The sequence below is a fragment of the Pelophylax lessonae genome, assembly GCF_965119305.1.
Source record: "Pelophylax lessonae genome assembly, chromosome: 3".
NCBI lineage: Eukaryota > Metazoa > Chordata > Amphibia > Anura > Ranidae > Pelophylax > Pelophylax lessonae.
In genome coordinates, this window is record NC_138770.1 from 353,749,640 (window position 1) to 353,767,729 (window position 18,090).

Genomic DNA, 18,090 nt, shown 5'->3' on the forward strand with positions numbered 1-18,090 from the left:
GGCAGTTTTCAAGCATTACAAAGAGTGTAATAAGAAATGTAAAAATGAAATCAAGACGGCTAAAATAGAACACGAGAGACATATAGCGGAAGAGAGTAAAAAGAACCCCAAGAAATTCTTTTAAGTATATAAACAGTAAGAAAGCGAGGCCAGAACACGCATAAAAGACAACAAAGGAAATTTGGCCACAGAGGACAGAGAAAAGGCGGAAGTGTTAAATAATTTCTTCTCTTCAGTCTTCACAAAAGAAGCGGGGGGGGGGGGGCTACACTAACCCAGCTTGTAAATCTAAATAATACACCTCAGGAAGTACCCCCATGGCTAACAGAGGATAGACTTAGAACTAAACTTAAAAAACTCAGCCAGGTGATTGCCAGACCATTATTCTTGATCTTTATGGATAGTCTACAGACGGGTATGGTGCCAGCTGATTGGAAAAAAGCCAATGTGGTACCAATATTTAAAAAAGGGCAGAGATATATCCTGGGTAACTATAAGCCGGTCAGCCTAACATCAGTAGTCTGCAAGATTTCTGAGGGGATGTTAAGGGACCACATACAAGACTTTAGTAATGAAAACTGTATTATTAGTAGTAATCAGCATGGGTTCATGAAAAATCGCTCTTGCCAAACCAATCTATTAACCTTCTACGATGAAGTGAGCTGCCACCTAGATAAAGGTAAGCCTGTGGATGTGGTGTATCTGGACTTTGCAAAGGCATTTGACACCGTTCCCAACAAGCGCTTACTGTACAAACTAAGGAATGTAGGTATGGACCATAGGGTGAGTACCTGGATAGAAAACTGGCTCCAGGGGAGAGTCCAGAGGGTGGTGATAAATGGGGAGTACTTGGATTGGGCAGGTGTGGAAAGTGGGGTCCCCCAAGGTTCTGTCCTGGGACCAATCCTGTTTAATTTATTCATAAATTATCTAGAAGAGGGTGATATCTAGTACAATCACAGTATTTATGATTGATACTAAACTAAGCATGCCAATATCTTCTATGCAGGATGTGGAAACCTTACAAGCGGACCTGAACAAAATAATGGGGTGGGCAACTACTTGGCAGATAAGGTTTAATGTTGAAAAATGTAAAGTAATGCACTTGGGCATCAGAAACATGAAAGCAAGCTACTCAATGGGGGGGCCCTGGGTGAGTCTAGGATGGAAAAGGACCTGAGGGTACTGGTGGACAACAGGCTTGGCAGTGGCATGCAATGCCAAGCCGCTGCAAGCAAAGCCAACAGAATACTGGCATGTATAAAAAAGAGGATTCACTCCAGAAATAAAGAGATTATTCTCCCACTCTACAAGACTCTGGTCCGGCCACATCTGGAGTATGCTGTCCAGTTCTGGGCACCGGTCCTCAGGAAGGATGTGCTGGAACTGGAGAGAGTCCAGGGAAGGGCAACAAAAATAATTAGGGGAATGAAGGGCATCGGCTATGAGGAAAGACTACAAGCACTGAACTTATTCTCTCTGGAGAAGAGACGATTGAAGGGGGATATGTACAAATACTGTACTGGTGATGACCCTAGCATAAGGAACAAACTTTTTAGAGAAAGGGAATATAATAAGACACTTGGCCACTCACTAAAACTAGAGGAGAAATGGTTTAACCTTAAAATACATAAGGGGTTCTTCACTGTCAGAGCAGTAAGGATGTGGAATTCTCTTCCACAAGCAGTCGTATCAGCAGGGAGCATCGATAGTTTAAAAAAACTATTAGATGGGCACCTTAAAGACCACAACATACAGGGGCATTCAATGTACGGTTAACAGCAAACGCACACACACATCATAGGTTGAACTGGATGGATTGATGTCTTTTTTCAACCTCACAAAATATGTAACTATGTATGTAACTATGTAACTTAGAAGATCTGAACAATCGCAGCCACAGAAATAACCTGCAAATCCGGGGGATCCTGGAGTCTGTGCAAAAATGATCAAATTAAAAAAGTGGTGTGAAACAATTTTAATGATTTACTAGATCGATCTGCATTCAATAATATTGAGATAGAAACAATCCATCGGGCACTACGCCTGAAAAGAAGGGACGCTGATCCTTCAAGAGGCATAATATGCTGTCTCTCCAGTTTTTGCATCAAAGAGGAAATCCTTCAAAAAGCACTGAATTGTATACATATCATCTTTGAATCTGCTGAAGTCAGGATTTATCAAGACCTGTTAAACATAACCTTACAACATTGCAAGGTCTTGCAAGCACAGGCTATACACTAATAGATGAAAATGCCTCTTCTGCCTCTCTGCATCCATAGCTGGATGCACAGCCATGTTAAGGGTTCCAGAAGACCTTCCCCAATTTTGTGAACACCTGGATATCCCTCTAGTACAGATTCCTCCCTACGAGGGTCCTACACAGAGAAAACCAGATGGACGTCCAATCCTCTTGCCAACAACATCACAGATTACCGAGATTAGGATCACCCGCTCCGCCTGCTCGCAAATCTCTGCAGGAGCTCAGTCCTACATCTCCCGCTCATTGGAGACCCAGACAGGAAGCCTAAATCGATCATAGATACTTCTACCCGATTCACAGATAAGTTCTTTCTTTTACTGTTAATTTGCCATCTTTGAACATTCTTCAAAGGTCATCACAGAAGGCTGGATTTCAAACCTCCATCACCACCCTCTGCACATTTCTATTGAACTTTTCCTTTAAACATTGAAAGACATCAATGCTAAAACAACTTCTAAAGTGCGCATATGTTCCATTGTGGCCTGTTCCCCCTGATAAAAAGATATGCAGGAATAGATGCTATCTGATAACCAGTATACCAAGTCTTTAAGACAGGGATCAACCTCAACCTTAATATGTCCTTCTAAACCCAGGACTTGCCACACAGAGGTATTCTTTTTCACTATGGAACTAGCCATGAGATGTGTAATGAGCACCTATGCCAACTGATGTATTCCCTGACCCTGTCCATGACCTGATACTGTTGGAGATACAACAACTTTAAAGCTTAGCCTATTATAGATTAACTGCAGTTCACAAATAGGACAGTAGATGTCGCTAATGCTTAGTGATATGCTATGCATTCTCTATGATGTGTTGTCATTTCCTGTACACTGCACTGTACTTGTTGGTTATCTCTTCCTGTCTGTGTTCTTCTTACAAATGATGAGGTGACATGTTTGATTCCTGTGTTATGTTCCAATAAAGAAGCCAGTTCCTGTTTACTCCACAATGTCTGATCTGAATGGACTCCACTGCACCCAGTGATCGCACTCTGCAACAGGTTATGGGCCCAGGATCCGGATAAAGTCTTATGACCAGGTGCGGCCCAGGCAGAACAAAGCCTTGAATAGGAGACAGTGCGACTGATGCGGAGATCGACATAAGGAAGGTTTCCAGTGACATCTCCTATAGACAAGTAAGACTGTTTATATATAAAGGAGGGAAATATGTCTGGAAACTCAGAGCTTAAACTCTCAGTGGCCAAGCTGAACAATGACAATTATCAGCTATGGAAGTTTAAAGTGGAAATGCTATTATCTAGAGATGACTTGTGGAAGGTTACCACTACAGAGAGGCCACAGGACAATAATCAGGACTGGGACAAGAAAAACAGACAGGCACGGGCCACCATATGCTTGCTAGTGGAGGATGATCAGCTCATACATATACGCCATGAGGACACAGCGAAAGGCATGTGGGACATTCTAAATAGACTGCATGAAAGATCCAGTTTAAACACCAAGCTGTTTCTACTGCGGAAACTTTACAGTATGAGACTTAGCAGAGAACAGGACATGCAGGCGCATATAAATACAATGCTGGAAGTGATTGCACAACTCAGATCAATCGGGGAGAATATAACAGACAGCCACGCTGCAGCCATGTTGTTATGCAGTTTGCCCGATACATATACTGCACTGATTAATGCACTGGAGACACGACCTGAGACAGATCTGACGCTAACATTTGTAAAAACCAGGCTCATAGATGAGTATCAGAGAAGAAAGGAATTAGTGCATGACTCCACAGAAACTGACACCAGAACCGCTCTTAAAGCTACAGACGCAAGGTTACACAGGAAAGAGACCAGGGTGTGTTTCAGATGTCACAAACAGGGACACCAAAAGAAAGACTGTACTATATGGAAAGCAGAGCAAAGAAGACAGCTTCCATCTTATGCTAAACAAAAGGTCAAAGCCACAATCAATGATCCATGGGAAGGAAACTGGAATGCCACATTTAAAGCGACAGGCAACAATAAATGTCAAGGCTGGTGCATCGATTCCGGGGCAACCAGTCACATGACAAGTGATAGAAGTTTTTTCACAGAACTTGATCTGAACAACAAAGAAACTATTTATCTTGCAGATGGAAGCAAAATACATGCAGAAGGATATGGGCATGGAACCCTTGTATGCCCTGATGATGCGGGACACAACCTAGCCATACCAGTGAAAGATGTACTTTATGTTCCTAATCTAGAAGGAGGACTGTTATCTGTGAAGCGTCTGACAGCCAGAGGACTCACTGTAAAATTCCAAGGTGACAAGTGTTCTATCCTAAACGGCAACCAGACAGTAGCAAGTGCCAAGCTGGATGATCACCTATATCACCTCGACACAGTGAAGGAAAAGGTGAGACTATGTACACACAAGCACAATGACTGTATACATATATGGCACAGACGTCTAGGTCACAGACACCCAGAATGCATACAGGAACTACAGAGGAGGAATCTGACAAGGGATCTAACAATATCTCCTTGTCCAGTTACTGTTAAGTGTGAATGTTGCATTAAATCCAAAGCTACAAGAGCGACACTTCCCAAAGTCAGTCAGAAGAGAGCTTCAAGACCACTTGACTTAGTTCACAGTGACGTGTGTGGTCCCCTAAACCCACCTACACCTGGAGGCAACAGGTACATAGTGACTTTTATAGACGACTATTCAAGATACACAGTCACCTACCTAATACAGCACAAGAGTGAAGTTTTTGACAAATTACAAGACTATATAATAAAGACCAGTAACAAGTTTCAGAGGAAACCTCTCATACTTCGGAGTGACAATGGAGGTGAATTCACAGGATATAAGATACAAGAGTACTTAAAAGAGAATGGAATAGAACATCAAAAGACCGTTCCATATACACCAGAACAAAATGGAGTAGCTGAAAGAAAGAACAGAACTCTGACTGAAATGATCAGATGTATGCTGACAGACTCTGGACTACCACAAAAATACTGGGGTGAAGCAGCTATGACAGCTACATATTTGCAGAACAGACTTCTTTCCAGAACAATAGAGAAAACTCCATATGAACTTTGGCACAATGAGAAGCCAAATGTAAAACACCTAAGAGTTTTTGGATGCAAATAATTGGAACATTTGGAACATTTGGAATGGAAGACGCCAAACCAGTAAAGTCTCCTATGGAAACCAACTACCTAAAGGAGATGAATTGCCAAGATAACCCATTACCTACTAATACTCAATACAGGAAGGCAATAGGGAAATTGCTATATTCTACCACTGCTACAAGGCCGGACATTGCAGCAACTGTTGGAATCCTATGCAGAAAGGTTTTGATGCCAAGTCAAAAGGACTGGAATGCTGTAAAGCGCATCATTCGCTATCTTAAAGGGACTTCGCACTACAAGCTAAAGTTACCAGCAAGTGATGAAAGCACCTTAACAGGATATGTGGATGCTGACTGGGCAGGAGACACCAGCGACAGGAAATCTACCAGTGGCTACTAATTTTTTCTGTCAGGAGGTGCCATCATTTGGACTAGTAAAAAGCAACTCTCTGTTTCATTGTCGTCTACTGAAGCAGAATACGTTGCTGCAGCGCAGGCAAGTCAAGAAGTTATATGGCTGAGACAGCTATTAACAGATTTGGGTCAACCACAGTTGGGACCAACAGAAATCTATGAGGACAATCAAGGATGCCTCGCACTTGCGCGCATGGAAGGAGTTAATTCAAGAACCAAGCACATTGATGTGAAGTTCCACTTTCTTAGGGATCTTCAAGAGCAAGGTCTTCTTGAGTTACTTTATTGCCCAACCGAGGATATGACAGCAGATGTCCTTACAAAGCCTCTGACCACTGAAAGACTCTCAAGGCTTACAAAGAAGATGGGTTTAATAGACTAAGCCTTAGCTGTTGAGAAGGGGTGTTGGAGATACAACAGCTTTCAGCTTAGCAGATTAGCCTATTGCAGTTCACAAATAGGACAGTAGATGTCGCTAATGCTTAGTGATATGCTATGCATTCTCTATGATGTGTTGTCATTTCCTGTACACTGCACTGTACTTGTTGGTTATCTCTTCCTGTCTGTGTTCTTCTTACAAATGATGAGGTGACATGTTTGATTCCTGTGTCATGTTCCAATAAAAAGCCAGTTCCTGTTTACTCCACAATGTCTGATCTGAATGGATAGACAGTTTGGTTCTCAGAACATCTCTCATAAACACCCATCTACTCTATCTATAATCTCACTGAAGGTCTACAAAATTGATATAGCTCTTAATCTGTCTCTTGATGTCATTATCACTGATGATGTTGAATCCCCCTCATCACCGGTGATTTTATAACTGAATGTCTTCGCTCTTCTATTTGGTTGATGTTCACCACTATTATCGCTCCCAAGAAAACAATTTAATTTAGAGCGAAAAGGGTTCCCATGCACCCGTGCTTGAGCCTAATGCTGTTCTGTTGTTACTGGAAAGAGAACAAGGGATTTTTAACCTCTGACTTCCGCGTAACGCTACAAAGAGAGTCTTATAAAAAATAAATTTAGTCTCTACAGACATTGTAAAAAAATTCCAAGTTTCACTCTGGCTTTAGACCTGAGCCTAAGATAACATAAGGCTCTCTTTAGAGCTATATTCTATATCTTACTTAGTATCCTTTGTTTTCTTTCCTATGGATGACATATTTGTTTTTTTTTAAGTCAGGTAGACTCTGTTACCTTGAATTTAGGGCTGAAAATTCTGCCTGTCAAATTATCAGTTATGACGTTTTTGCAAAATCTTAGGCTTTATTCAAGGACACACCTACTATAACTCCCCCAGGGGCTTATAACAAGACCTCTGTGAAGTGATAGTTAAATCTCAACATTGTATGCTACTTTTCAAACTTAGCTCAACACACCCCTCATGACAAATCTGATTACTCACATAATCCTACCTAAGGTCTCGTTCTCTAGTCAACATGTTATATTTTTTTCCTCTTCTAGGCCTTGGCCACATATATTACGCACATACAGTTTACTCCACCTAGCAGACACACTACACCTGATTTGAATACTGTCTCACACCCCACAGCTGCACAGTGTCGGGAACTTTGAACAATACAATGGGCAAGTTAGCTGGTTCTTACTTGCCTCCCGTGATACCCCTATCCCTACATCTACTCCTACTCTAATTCCCTTCACTACCCTTATTCTCTGCTCCCCTTCCCACACTACCAAAACACAAACCCCTCTTCTGTATTTTTTCAATGCTCTCCATTTCCCCAGTCCTAGATAGTACGCATTGTGCTACACAACCTATATACCTTATATTACAGCTATGGCAGCCAATCGTAGTAAAGAGAACCTTTCCAAAAAGTTGAAATTAATCTCGATTAATGCCCAAGGCCTGAATGTCCCAGAGAAAAGATCACAATTGCTAATGCTTATGAGGAAACAAAAAGCAGATGTAGTTCTCATCCAGGAAACACATTTCTTTACAGACCAGATGCCCAGATTAACCAACCATTATTTTACAATTGCGCATCATGCCACCAATAATCTGGCCAAATCTAAAGGTGTATCTATCCTCATCTCCAAACACTTCCCCATCACTGTTACAGACACTCTAGCAAACAATAAAGGCAGGTTCCTTTTTATAAAAGGTATCTTGTATAATAGACTGATCACTGTAGTGAACCTATATTGCCCATACACTAAATAAGTCTCCTTTCTAGACTCTATGATAACACAACTATCGACTTTTAAGGCTGGCATTTTAGTAATGGAAGGAGACCTTAATGTACAGTACCACTTCATCCCATCATAGAAACGTCCACTGGTTCCTCATCCATTCCTTACCTAGTACTAAAAGCATTAAATCTCTGATCTATAGGTCCTTGACACCTGGCGCACACCTGACCACACATATTTCTCCATACCTCATACTGGACTATTTTTTTTTTTTATCACAATCCGACCTGCAATTCCTATCCACTTCTACCATCGATCCTATCAGACCATAACTCGATCACCCTGACTTTGTACTTTCCGGACACATTCAGCGAAATAACTTGTGGTGTTTAGAGAGTTGGAGAAAAGATAATCTATTCTTGATAATGAGTTGTGAGGGGGAGAGAAGAAGGTATATTCCCTTCCTTCAGGGTGCATCAGTCTCCAGATATCAATTAGATGGAGGCTATCATTAAAGTGCAGTAAGGGTGAGGGTGGATTAATGGGTCTTTGACCGCTTGAGTGAAAGTTTTGAGATTTGTCTTCGAGATGGTTGAGGACAGATTTGAAATCTCCGCCAATCAGAAGTGGGAGATGGATATGATTAGCTAGAGTTGTCAAGGTATGAAAAAAAACTTTTCATAGGAGAGTTTGGGGCTTAGATATTGGATATTGTCCATTCTCTGGTGGGTGTTTGAAGTGTGGCTGTGAAGAGGCATCCTTCGTCGTACCCCCTGGAATGAAATTACCTCACTTGGCAGTTAGTTGCCTGTGGATTAAAAAGCAATACCCCAGCCTTGCCCCTAACTGCAGGGGATTCATGTACCTGTCCCATCCAGAGCTTGCGCATGCGGAGGAAGTCTTCAGTAGTTAGGTGTGTCTTATGGAGGATCGCTATGTCCGTTTTTAGGCATTTTAGATGGCAGAGGATCGCCATGCATTCGTGGGGTGATCTAAGCTCATTGACGTTCCATGATACTATTTGCATGTTATAGGAGTGGAGGAAGGGGATGTGATTAGTGTGTGTAATAGCGATGTAAAGTGGGCTTGGTTTGTCATTCGATGAGTGATGGGGGTGGCACTAGAAGGGCTATATTGGAGGTGTTGAATCTTGTGTCCTGAGGGGGGGGGGGGGGTCCGGGAAGGATGGTAGCCCAACGTGGGCCTAGAAGTAGAAACAAAAAATAATAATAACATACCAAGGTGAGCCTGGACTTCTCTTTTTTCCTCATGTGACTCCTTCTCGCGCAAGCTGCGTTACCGGAGGATACAAGGTGGTCGCCAGCATACTTCGAAATTGTCCCTCTCTCCGGGCCATGCCCAGGAAGCGTGGGCACTCGAGTAGAGCAGTAGGGCCCCGGCCACCTCATAGGGGAAAAACCATCCTTCGGTAAGATTGTGCGTGGTCCATATAGTAGTGTCTATGAAGAATGAGAAAATACCAATTAGTTTAACAAAAACTAATAACAAGTGAACAAAAACAGTTAGCTGCAGCTACATTATACAAGTGAGAAAGGATATAGGATTGGTATAGAGGCCTCAAACTCTAGGTTAACGGGGTCTGCCGTGTCCAGAGAGGCTGGAAAGACGTGGTTTCTTGGGCAGGTCTTTTCTTGGACTGCGTTGGTCTTTCGGGTCCTGCTGGTGAGGGCGAGTCGGTGGACTAGAGGTGCCCATAGGTAAATGCGGGTAGGCTTGTAGGTAGTGTGAGGCTTCCTCCGGATGGGTAAAGGATTTCGGGTTCCCGGAGTGGTCCGTCAGGTGGAGCGTTGCCGGGTAGGCCAGGGTGAATTTCACCCCCTCTTGATAGAGGGCAGCACAGATTGGTTGAAAGGCTGTTCTCCTGCAGGAGACTTCTTGTGAATAGTCTGCAAAGAGGAGTAGTTTATGGCCGTCAAGCTGGAGGGATTTGGAATTTCTGAAAGAGCGTAGTATTTTGCCTCTGTCTGAGTAGTGTAGATAATGGACTATGACCGGCCGTGGGGTGCGTCGGTCATTGGAGGGGCTCCTAAACGGTGTGCCCTTTCTACCAAGCATGTAGCAGTGATTCTCAGCCCCTGAGGTATATGTGAGGTGCAAATTTCTTGTTGGGACTCCATGTTATAGGTTTCAGGGAGACCAATGACCCACAGGTTGTTGCGTATTGATCTATTCTCTAGATCGTCCAATTTGTCAAGAATTTATTGTATAATTCGGGTCCAGCTGGCGTCACTTCCTGGACTGATGGGCGGATATGACAGGCCGGATTGAAGCGGATAAAAAGGCACCACTGCCGCACACAGCGATCTTGCGGCAGGCGTGCACCAAGTGAAATTGTGACAGGAAGCAGGTAAACATTTGAGGAGTATTTAATGATCACGCATACCTCTCTATATTCCTTGTGACTCAGCAGACTAACTAAGGGCTCATTTCACGACAGGCATTAACTACTAAAACTACATACAGGCTCTGTACATTCCCATCGCTATATATCTCACTTTATTCAAACCATAGTGGGCAAGGATACTTAGACTTTTTAGACTACATTGTATATTTAATGGCTAATGTGTCATTATTTGTGCATGATCTATGACCATGCACATTAATATATCTATTCCACTCCTATATATGTATATACACATTGACTATTTCCTAAAGATCTGTCGGTCTGTCACTGTGTGCTCTTATGGTATGTACAAGCTTGTTTGTTATCTATCACAAGCTATTATTTGTCCCCACTTACATATGACCTCTTTACAAGCTTTTACAGATTTTAATTCGGTCTCAGAGATATCTTCCACCCTGCCCAAGCTCTGATCGGGCATTTGGATAATTTTTTACAGTAGCCATATATTAAGAGGCCCTTTGCTAGCAATATCAGTGTGGTATGTACAGAGTATATTTAGATCACCCTTCTCTACGTATCATCTATCTGAAACTGTCATAAATATACTTATATGACATATATAGGTAATTTTATCACCTCATCTATATTACTCAGGTTGGCAAAATGTATCTTGTTCCTGCATTCACCCCAGGTTAAAGTATAATTGGCGGCCCCTTGGCTTTTGGAATTCCATCTCTGGTGGTTTTGTTGTCCAGGGTGAGCATTTGTGGTCCTCCACAGCTACCAAACAATTTGTAAAAAGATAATTGTACTAATTTGTTACTGTCTGTACATTGTAGACTTATGTACGTTTTGTCCTTGCAGGATTTTGGTCCTTTTATGTTCTCAATCTCCTAAAGAAGCGGCTTCAGCCACAAAACATGTAGAGTGTGGCCCAACTGCAGGCTTGAAGACATGTTGTGTTGTATTGTATTGTATTGTATTACAACAAAGGGTAAAACAATGTCACTGCAATTTAGCCCCTTGAACTGACAACATTTTTAGGAATATGCAATTTACTATTGATTGTCATACTCTTATTTTTTTCATACTATTTGTAACAAAAATCTTTGATTTTATTTAATTGTCCCTGTCCTTTGACGGTACCATGAAAAAACTTTTTTCCCCTGTTCCCTTTTCCCATCCTGTTCCTCCTCTCCCCTGTTGTTTCTTGGCCATATTTGGCTTATCAAGTATATATATATATATATATATATATATATATATATATATATATACAAAGTATCTCACAAAAGTGAGTACGTCCCTCACATTTTTCTAAATATTTTATTATATCTTTTCATGTGACAGCGCTGAAGAAATGACACTCTACTACAATGCAAAGTAGTGAGTGTACAGTTTGAATAACAATGTAAATTTGCTGTCCCGTCAAAATAACTCAACACACAGCCATTAATGTCTAAACCGCTGGCAACAACTGGCAACTGGAAGTTCAACATGGCAACTCATGGCAAAGAACTCTCTGGAGATCTGGAAAAAAAATTGTTGCTTTACATAAAGATGGCCTAGGCTATAAGATTGCCAAGACCCCGAAACGTGGCTGCAGCGCGGTGGCCAAGACCATACAGCGGTTTAACAAGAGGTTCCACTCAAAACAGGCCTTGCCTTGGTTGACCAAAGAAGTTGAGGCTGCTTCTGCTGTGAATAATCAAAGTGTAAGCTGATCTGCCGTAGCTAGGCACTTGATGTCCTCCAGCACCTGCCATTTTTCAGTAAAACTCACAGAACTGAGATCTGCTTATGTAAACAAGGCAGATCTCCGTTCTGATGGGGGAAGGGACCATCACTTTGCCTAGTAAAAGCACCTAACACAGTACACAAAAACACTGGCTAGGTACACAGTTAAGCCTTTGATTGCCCTAGATGTTTAACCCCTTTCCAGCCAGTATAATTAGTACAGTGACAGTGCATATATTTTGTCAGTGTCTGATCGTCCGCTGCAATATCGCAGTCCCACTAAAAGTCGCTAATCGCTGCCATTAGTAGTATGAAAATAAAATAAGATTCCACCATTTGTAGATGCTATACCGTTCCCGTAAACCAGGGGTGTCAAAACTTTTTTTAAAGAGGGCCAGATTTGATGAAATGAACATGCGTGAGGGCCGACCATTTTGCCTGACATTCTTTGGACCATTAAAATTAAATGCAAATGAACTATTTTGTGCAAAGTTTATTGCAAAAGGCATACTTTTAATTTCGTCACATGGATGACAAATCAGAATTGGTGTTAAATCACTCTGCCTTTCATATCTGAAGGCCAGATGAAAATAAAATCCAGGAGGCTGAAATATGTCAGGAACATTGTAAAGTACATTAGATATTATTAGTAATTAAGGATGTCTGTCAAATTTTAATTTAAAAAATATGAACAGAAACATAACATCAAGTATACATGTTGTGTCCAAATATATTTATAACTGATTTAGGCCAACTGACATTAACTGAGATTTTTCATCTCAGTTTGGAGCACGCGTGCTCCCTAAACAGTCACACAAAGGTTAACCACATATAAACGCTATATGAACCCACCAATGATGATTAATGATGTCAGCAATAATAGTTATGAATGATGCCAATGTAGCAAATAGAACATTGAAAAGTTTTATTCAAAGTGAGTTGCATGCATGTATAAAAAAGCAGTACACCTTGTACAATGACCCCCGCTGGATCTGCAATGGTGAAGCCAAAATAAGGGGTTAAAAACTCACAGCTTGGTGACCAAGTGTGTGTGTGAAGGCATAAAACTATTCAGGAACAATGCAGCAGTGGGGACAGTTGTGCCTTGCTCGGCTGTGAGGAGATGATAATGGAATGCCTCAATCCTGAACAGGGAAGGGTGGAAAAGGGGTCACACAATGCTCAGTATAGGAGGCAAGGAGGATCGCTGTCTGTGGCTGCTCCGATCAACCACGATGAGTGCCGACCGGCAAGGGGACCCAGACGTGACATCAGACTCTGTGGGAAGAAGGACCAAAACGATGCTTGAACCACTATAGAGCCGCTGGTGGTGAGCGGCATGTGTGGTGACCCAATGCAGGGGAGCGTGAGGAGTGCCTGCTTCTCGTATGCTTGTCCTGACGACTTTTCAATTTTCTATTTACTACATTGGCATCATTCATGACTATTATTGCTGCCATCAGTAACCATCATCGGTGGGTTCATATATAGCGCTTATATGTGGTTAACCCTTGTTTGACTGATACTTTTGAACATTCTTCCTGGTGTGTTTTGTTCCCACACAGCTGCTACATGACCCCCAGGTGTTATACCAATTATGATAGAGAGTATGGCTGGCCATACACTATACAATTTTCTTATTCAATTTCCTTTAGATTTACCTTAAACTATGTAGTGCAAGGGCCTGCCTGACTGCATACAAATTGAAAGTGTTTAGGTTTGACCCTATATTACATGGTTTTGGTAAATCTAAAGGAAAGTTGAACAAGAAAATTGTATAGTGTATGGCCAGCCTATGGCCCTGTCATACTAGCGCTGGATTTATTTGTGTTTTTTAGTGCTCCCTAATCAGGCTAAGTCTTAGGCCATATTGAGCAAGGGATATAAAGCTGGCGGGGGCGGGCGGTGGGTGTTAACAATAGTGTAGTCACAAGTAACAGGAAAAACGGATTTAAAGGTTTAAAGGGACTAAAGGTTTTTTTTTTTTAAAAAATAACACGTTCTACTTACCTGCTCTGTGCAATAGTATTGTAAACAGAGAGACAGGAGAGGGCCACTGCAGACAGGTACAGCGCTGGATCAAGATAGGACTTGGGTAAGTATACAGGAAGGTGAGGGGGGCGATACAGTTATTGGGACATTTTTACTCTAAAGTAGTTGTAAACCCTTACATATACCCAATGAAGGAACTGTCCTGAGGTGATACAATGAGATAAAACAAATCCTCCTACATAAGTTGTACCTATTTATCTGAAGTCTACTCTTCTCTACGTCTGCTCAAAGTGCAGAACTGATAAAACATGTCTGAGCTGTCAGAAAAAAGGGGATGAGAGTTGAAGTTAGACTCTGCAGAGCTCAGAGAGGAGAGGTCTGAGAGCTTATTGGAGGAAAGGGACACCCCCCCCCCCCATTTTACATAGCACACAGAAACAGAGTTGAGGCTGTAAATTAACTGGAGTGCCCTCCCCTTTCTCTTGGTGTCAGAAAAACGTCTCGGAAGTGACCCATGCTGATAGCAGGGGAACAAAGCAGCAGGGAGAAATTACGCTTAGTTCTCTTAATTGAGACAGTACACATTATAGACAGATATACTTTTGTTCATATTTTATGTCAGGTTTACAAGCACTCTAAAATGGTTGAAAACCCCAAACATTAAATATGAACAAACCATATCCCTCTACTGTATAGTGTATACTTGTCTCAATTAAGAGCACTAAGCATCGTTTCTGTCTGCTGCTTTGTTCCTCTGTTTGCATATTTGTCCTTCCCTGTCTGCACAGAGTACAGAGAGATAGATGCACAGTGGCATCTGTAAATTGACGAGATAAAGTTCTAGATAACATTACAGTGTGTAAATAAATTAAACAAACACTCTTTTTATTAAATGTTAAACTTTGTCTGCTTTTGATAAATTAAAAAATGAGCAGTATACTTATTATAACAGTGTACCAAATAAAATCCTTGTATGTCCTTAAAACAAAAAGTTTATTCTTTATATTCTATATTATAGGTATTTAAATTAGCCATTGAGCCTTTGAGTAATAGTAAAGTAAAAAATGCATACTCCAGTTGCTAAATTTGGTTTGGGCATCTACGTAGACTCAGTGATCTCAGGTCATTAAGTGTTTTAGAGAAATGGTAGCCAGCATGAGATCTTTGTTACTAGGAGGTTAAGGGCACTTTCACACTAAACAGACAGCTACTGCATAGTTAAACCATAGCGGTTTACTGTCCGGCAGCTGTCCATTTTGACTACACTAAGCCAATAGTAGGGGGAGTGTCACTGTACAGTAGCATGATTTGCTGCGCTGTTGTACAGTGAGATGTGATCCTGTCTGGTACATTGTGATAAAATGCAGAATTTGCTCCAGATGTGGTATTGATTTTCCTTATTAATTATTGTTAATAAATGTACTGTTTTTTGTATTTCAGCAAAACATAACACTTTCTTAAGTATTGATGCTTTACTTTTCTTTTTCAAACTACTAGAATCAGATTTAGAGTAATTGTTGTAACGTTCAATTGCCTGGCTGTTATTTTGACCCTCAATACAAAATAGTTGATGAAGAAAACAAAATAAGTTAATGATGAAGTTGCTCTCATATATAGAAAGTTTTTGTAGCTGGAAGTTTAACTTGATAATTTGTCAAAAAAATAATAAGCATGATCTTTTTGGTAAAGCTTTAGAGGTATTTAGAGTTCTGTGTTTTGATGTCTGTAGCTAAGGTTGGTATGTATAAATGGACAGTTATAATAAGTGTTCTTCATTACATGCATATGATTTTATTTTATTTTTTACAGAAAACATTGGCTTGGCATCAGAGCCACTTGAAGATTCCCGATCAATGAGTCAATTAGAAGACGATTCTGGGTGTGATATTTCTAATGAAGATGGAGTAGATGCACTGACAGTTTCTCAAAGTTCTAACAACTGTGACCTACCCTTAACAAGCCTGTCAAGTTTTGCTTCGCCTTCAAATCCTCATCCAATTAAAAAATGCATTACAGTTGGTAAGGGACAGCTGTCTAGTCAGATCGACTTTCTTAATCATCTTCTTGGACTGAAAAAACTGGCAACAGTAGGAGGTCATCTAATGAATTTGACAGCGTTTGGAGATGATAGTGGTATAGTACCAGAGTCAGTGTCTGGACTGCTAAATGGTTTACTTGGTTTATATAAAAATCCAAATCCATCTGTCTCAAAATTTCAAACAGAAGCCATTGAAACTGTGACAAACCTCATTTCTGATTCACATTTTTCCAAGAATATTCTCAGAGAATGCATGAAGAGGTTAGAAACTTTTGAAAAAAGTCTACTCCAGATTATTTTAACAAACAGCCAAATAAATAGGGTAAGTAATAATAATATTGGTTTGATTATATAGTTTTTGGTATGTATATCTCTCATTGTTGCCATCGCAATGCGCCAGTGCACCTAGCTCTAAGTTTAGGACTGCACTACAGCTTTATTTATAGAAACTCCACACTTAGGCATATACAGTCATACTAACATTTGTTAAACATAGGTACAGGTTGAACTGCTGTTTTGTGAGGTGTTGAGTACATTTCTGTTGGAAACGATACATGTGTTAAGCTAAAGCCGTATAGGTAAGAATTTTATTTTGTACAACTTTTAAGCTGGCCCCAGATCTGGTTAAACAGAGACATTCTGTAATATTCTGCTCTGTTTAACTCTTCTTTGTGCTAGGCCACCTCAAGACAATGGTGGTACTTCTGTTACACGTTTTCACATATTAGACAAAAGACATTAATGTTTACTAAGCATTGAAAGCAAAGTTAGTTCAGCTGTCATCAGGCTTACCCTACATAAACTAGCTTGATTGATATGGATTGCATCAGTGCTTTTTCCACTGTATGTTGTGCTGCTTTATCAGATACATGGTCAAAATTAGGGATAGACAGATTATCGGGGGCCGATATGCACTCTCCCCGATATATCGGCATCAGCCCTGGAACTAGCCGATATTGCCGATATCATTCTGCCTTCTTAGGCCACCTCCTTCGCCTTGGACAGCCTCGTCTGGAGTAGGGACTAGACTTGCGGGAGTGTATCTCAGCCATACACCCACCCACAGCCAGCCACCCACATCCACAGGCCCTGTACCAGCCAGCCAAAATAGCCAAGTTGTGATCAAAATATCGGCCCTGAAAAAACCATATCGGTCTATCCCTAGTAAAAATGTATTAAATAGTAAATATTTGTTTTCAGTTTTTTTTTAACATTGTGTATTTGGGTAAGTTTAGATGTGCTGTGAGGAAGCAATGTGGTGTCTCCTTACCTTCCCATTTTTTCTGACAAATTTGCTGAAAATGTGCTGACAAATGTGTGCTTTTCATGCAATTGCGGGGCATTTGTGGCCTTTCCCAATTTGCCTGAGTGTGGTGCATTCAGTGGGCTTGCCACCCATTGATCTCTACATGTTGGGTAGACTTTGCTGCGAGTGCTAAACACCCCATCTGCTGCCTATTGCAGCTTAAGGAGGGAGAAGTTGGCAGGCTGCAAAATTGCAGCTCAACCACTCATTTGTACCGCCTCCCAACTGCTTGTCTAAATGAAGCCTTACTTTTTCATCCATTGAGTGGCACTGAAATTCAGAGACTGCCATGTAATACAGTCGCCTGCAGGAGCATTGAACACTGACAAACAAGAATGGTGGCCCAGACCAGAAAACCCTTCTTACTCCGAGCAAGCCTAATCTTTTTGCTAGTTACTTTTTTTTTTTTTTCATTTAAGACTCCTGCTTGATAGTTGCTGAGCCAGTCCCTATATGCAACTGTAAAGCGTGGCTTTGGAGGCGGTACTAGAACCCCGCTGGATGGGACGTTGCGGGGCTAGCATGGAATGTGACCTTCGTGCACTGGGCTCTGCATTTGACAGAAAAGTAGCAATAGAGCGCTTTCCAGGTTCAGAGCTATGGCATTGCTTAAGCGTGATTGTCACTTTGTGTGTACCCAACCAAGCATTGGAAGCTACCTCATTGTTCGCATCGCTAGGTGCAAATAAATTTCCAGATTTCCATTGGTCTTTCAGAGGGTGGGGGTTAAGGCTGAGGGA

At 41.3% G+C, this 18,090-nt stretch overlaps 1 protein-coding gene across 1 annotated transcript in view; it reads left to right on the forward strand.

Annotated features, from left to right (window-relative positions):
* MEI4 (meiotic double-stranded break formation protein 4) overlaps window positions 1-18,090 on the forward strand; it is a gene marked incomplete at both ends in the record, with an annotated part of 227,774 nt that overhangs the window by 14,721 nt on the left and 194,963 nt on the right. The window contains one exon of the mRNA XM_082250892.1: window positions 15,816-16,366. Coding sequence (XP_082107018.1) covers window positions 15,816-16,366 — 551 coding nt within the window. The remainder of the gene's footprint in view (window positions 1-15,815; window positions 16,367-18,090) is intronic.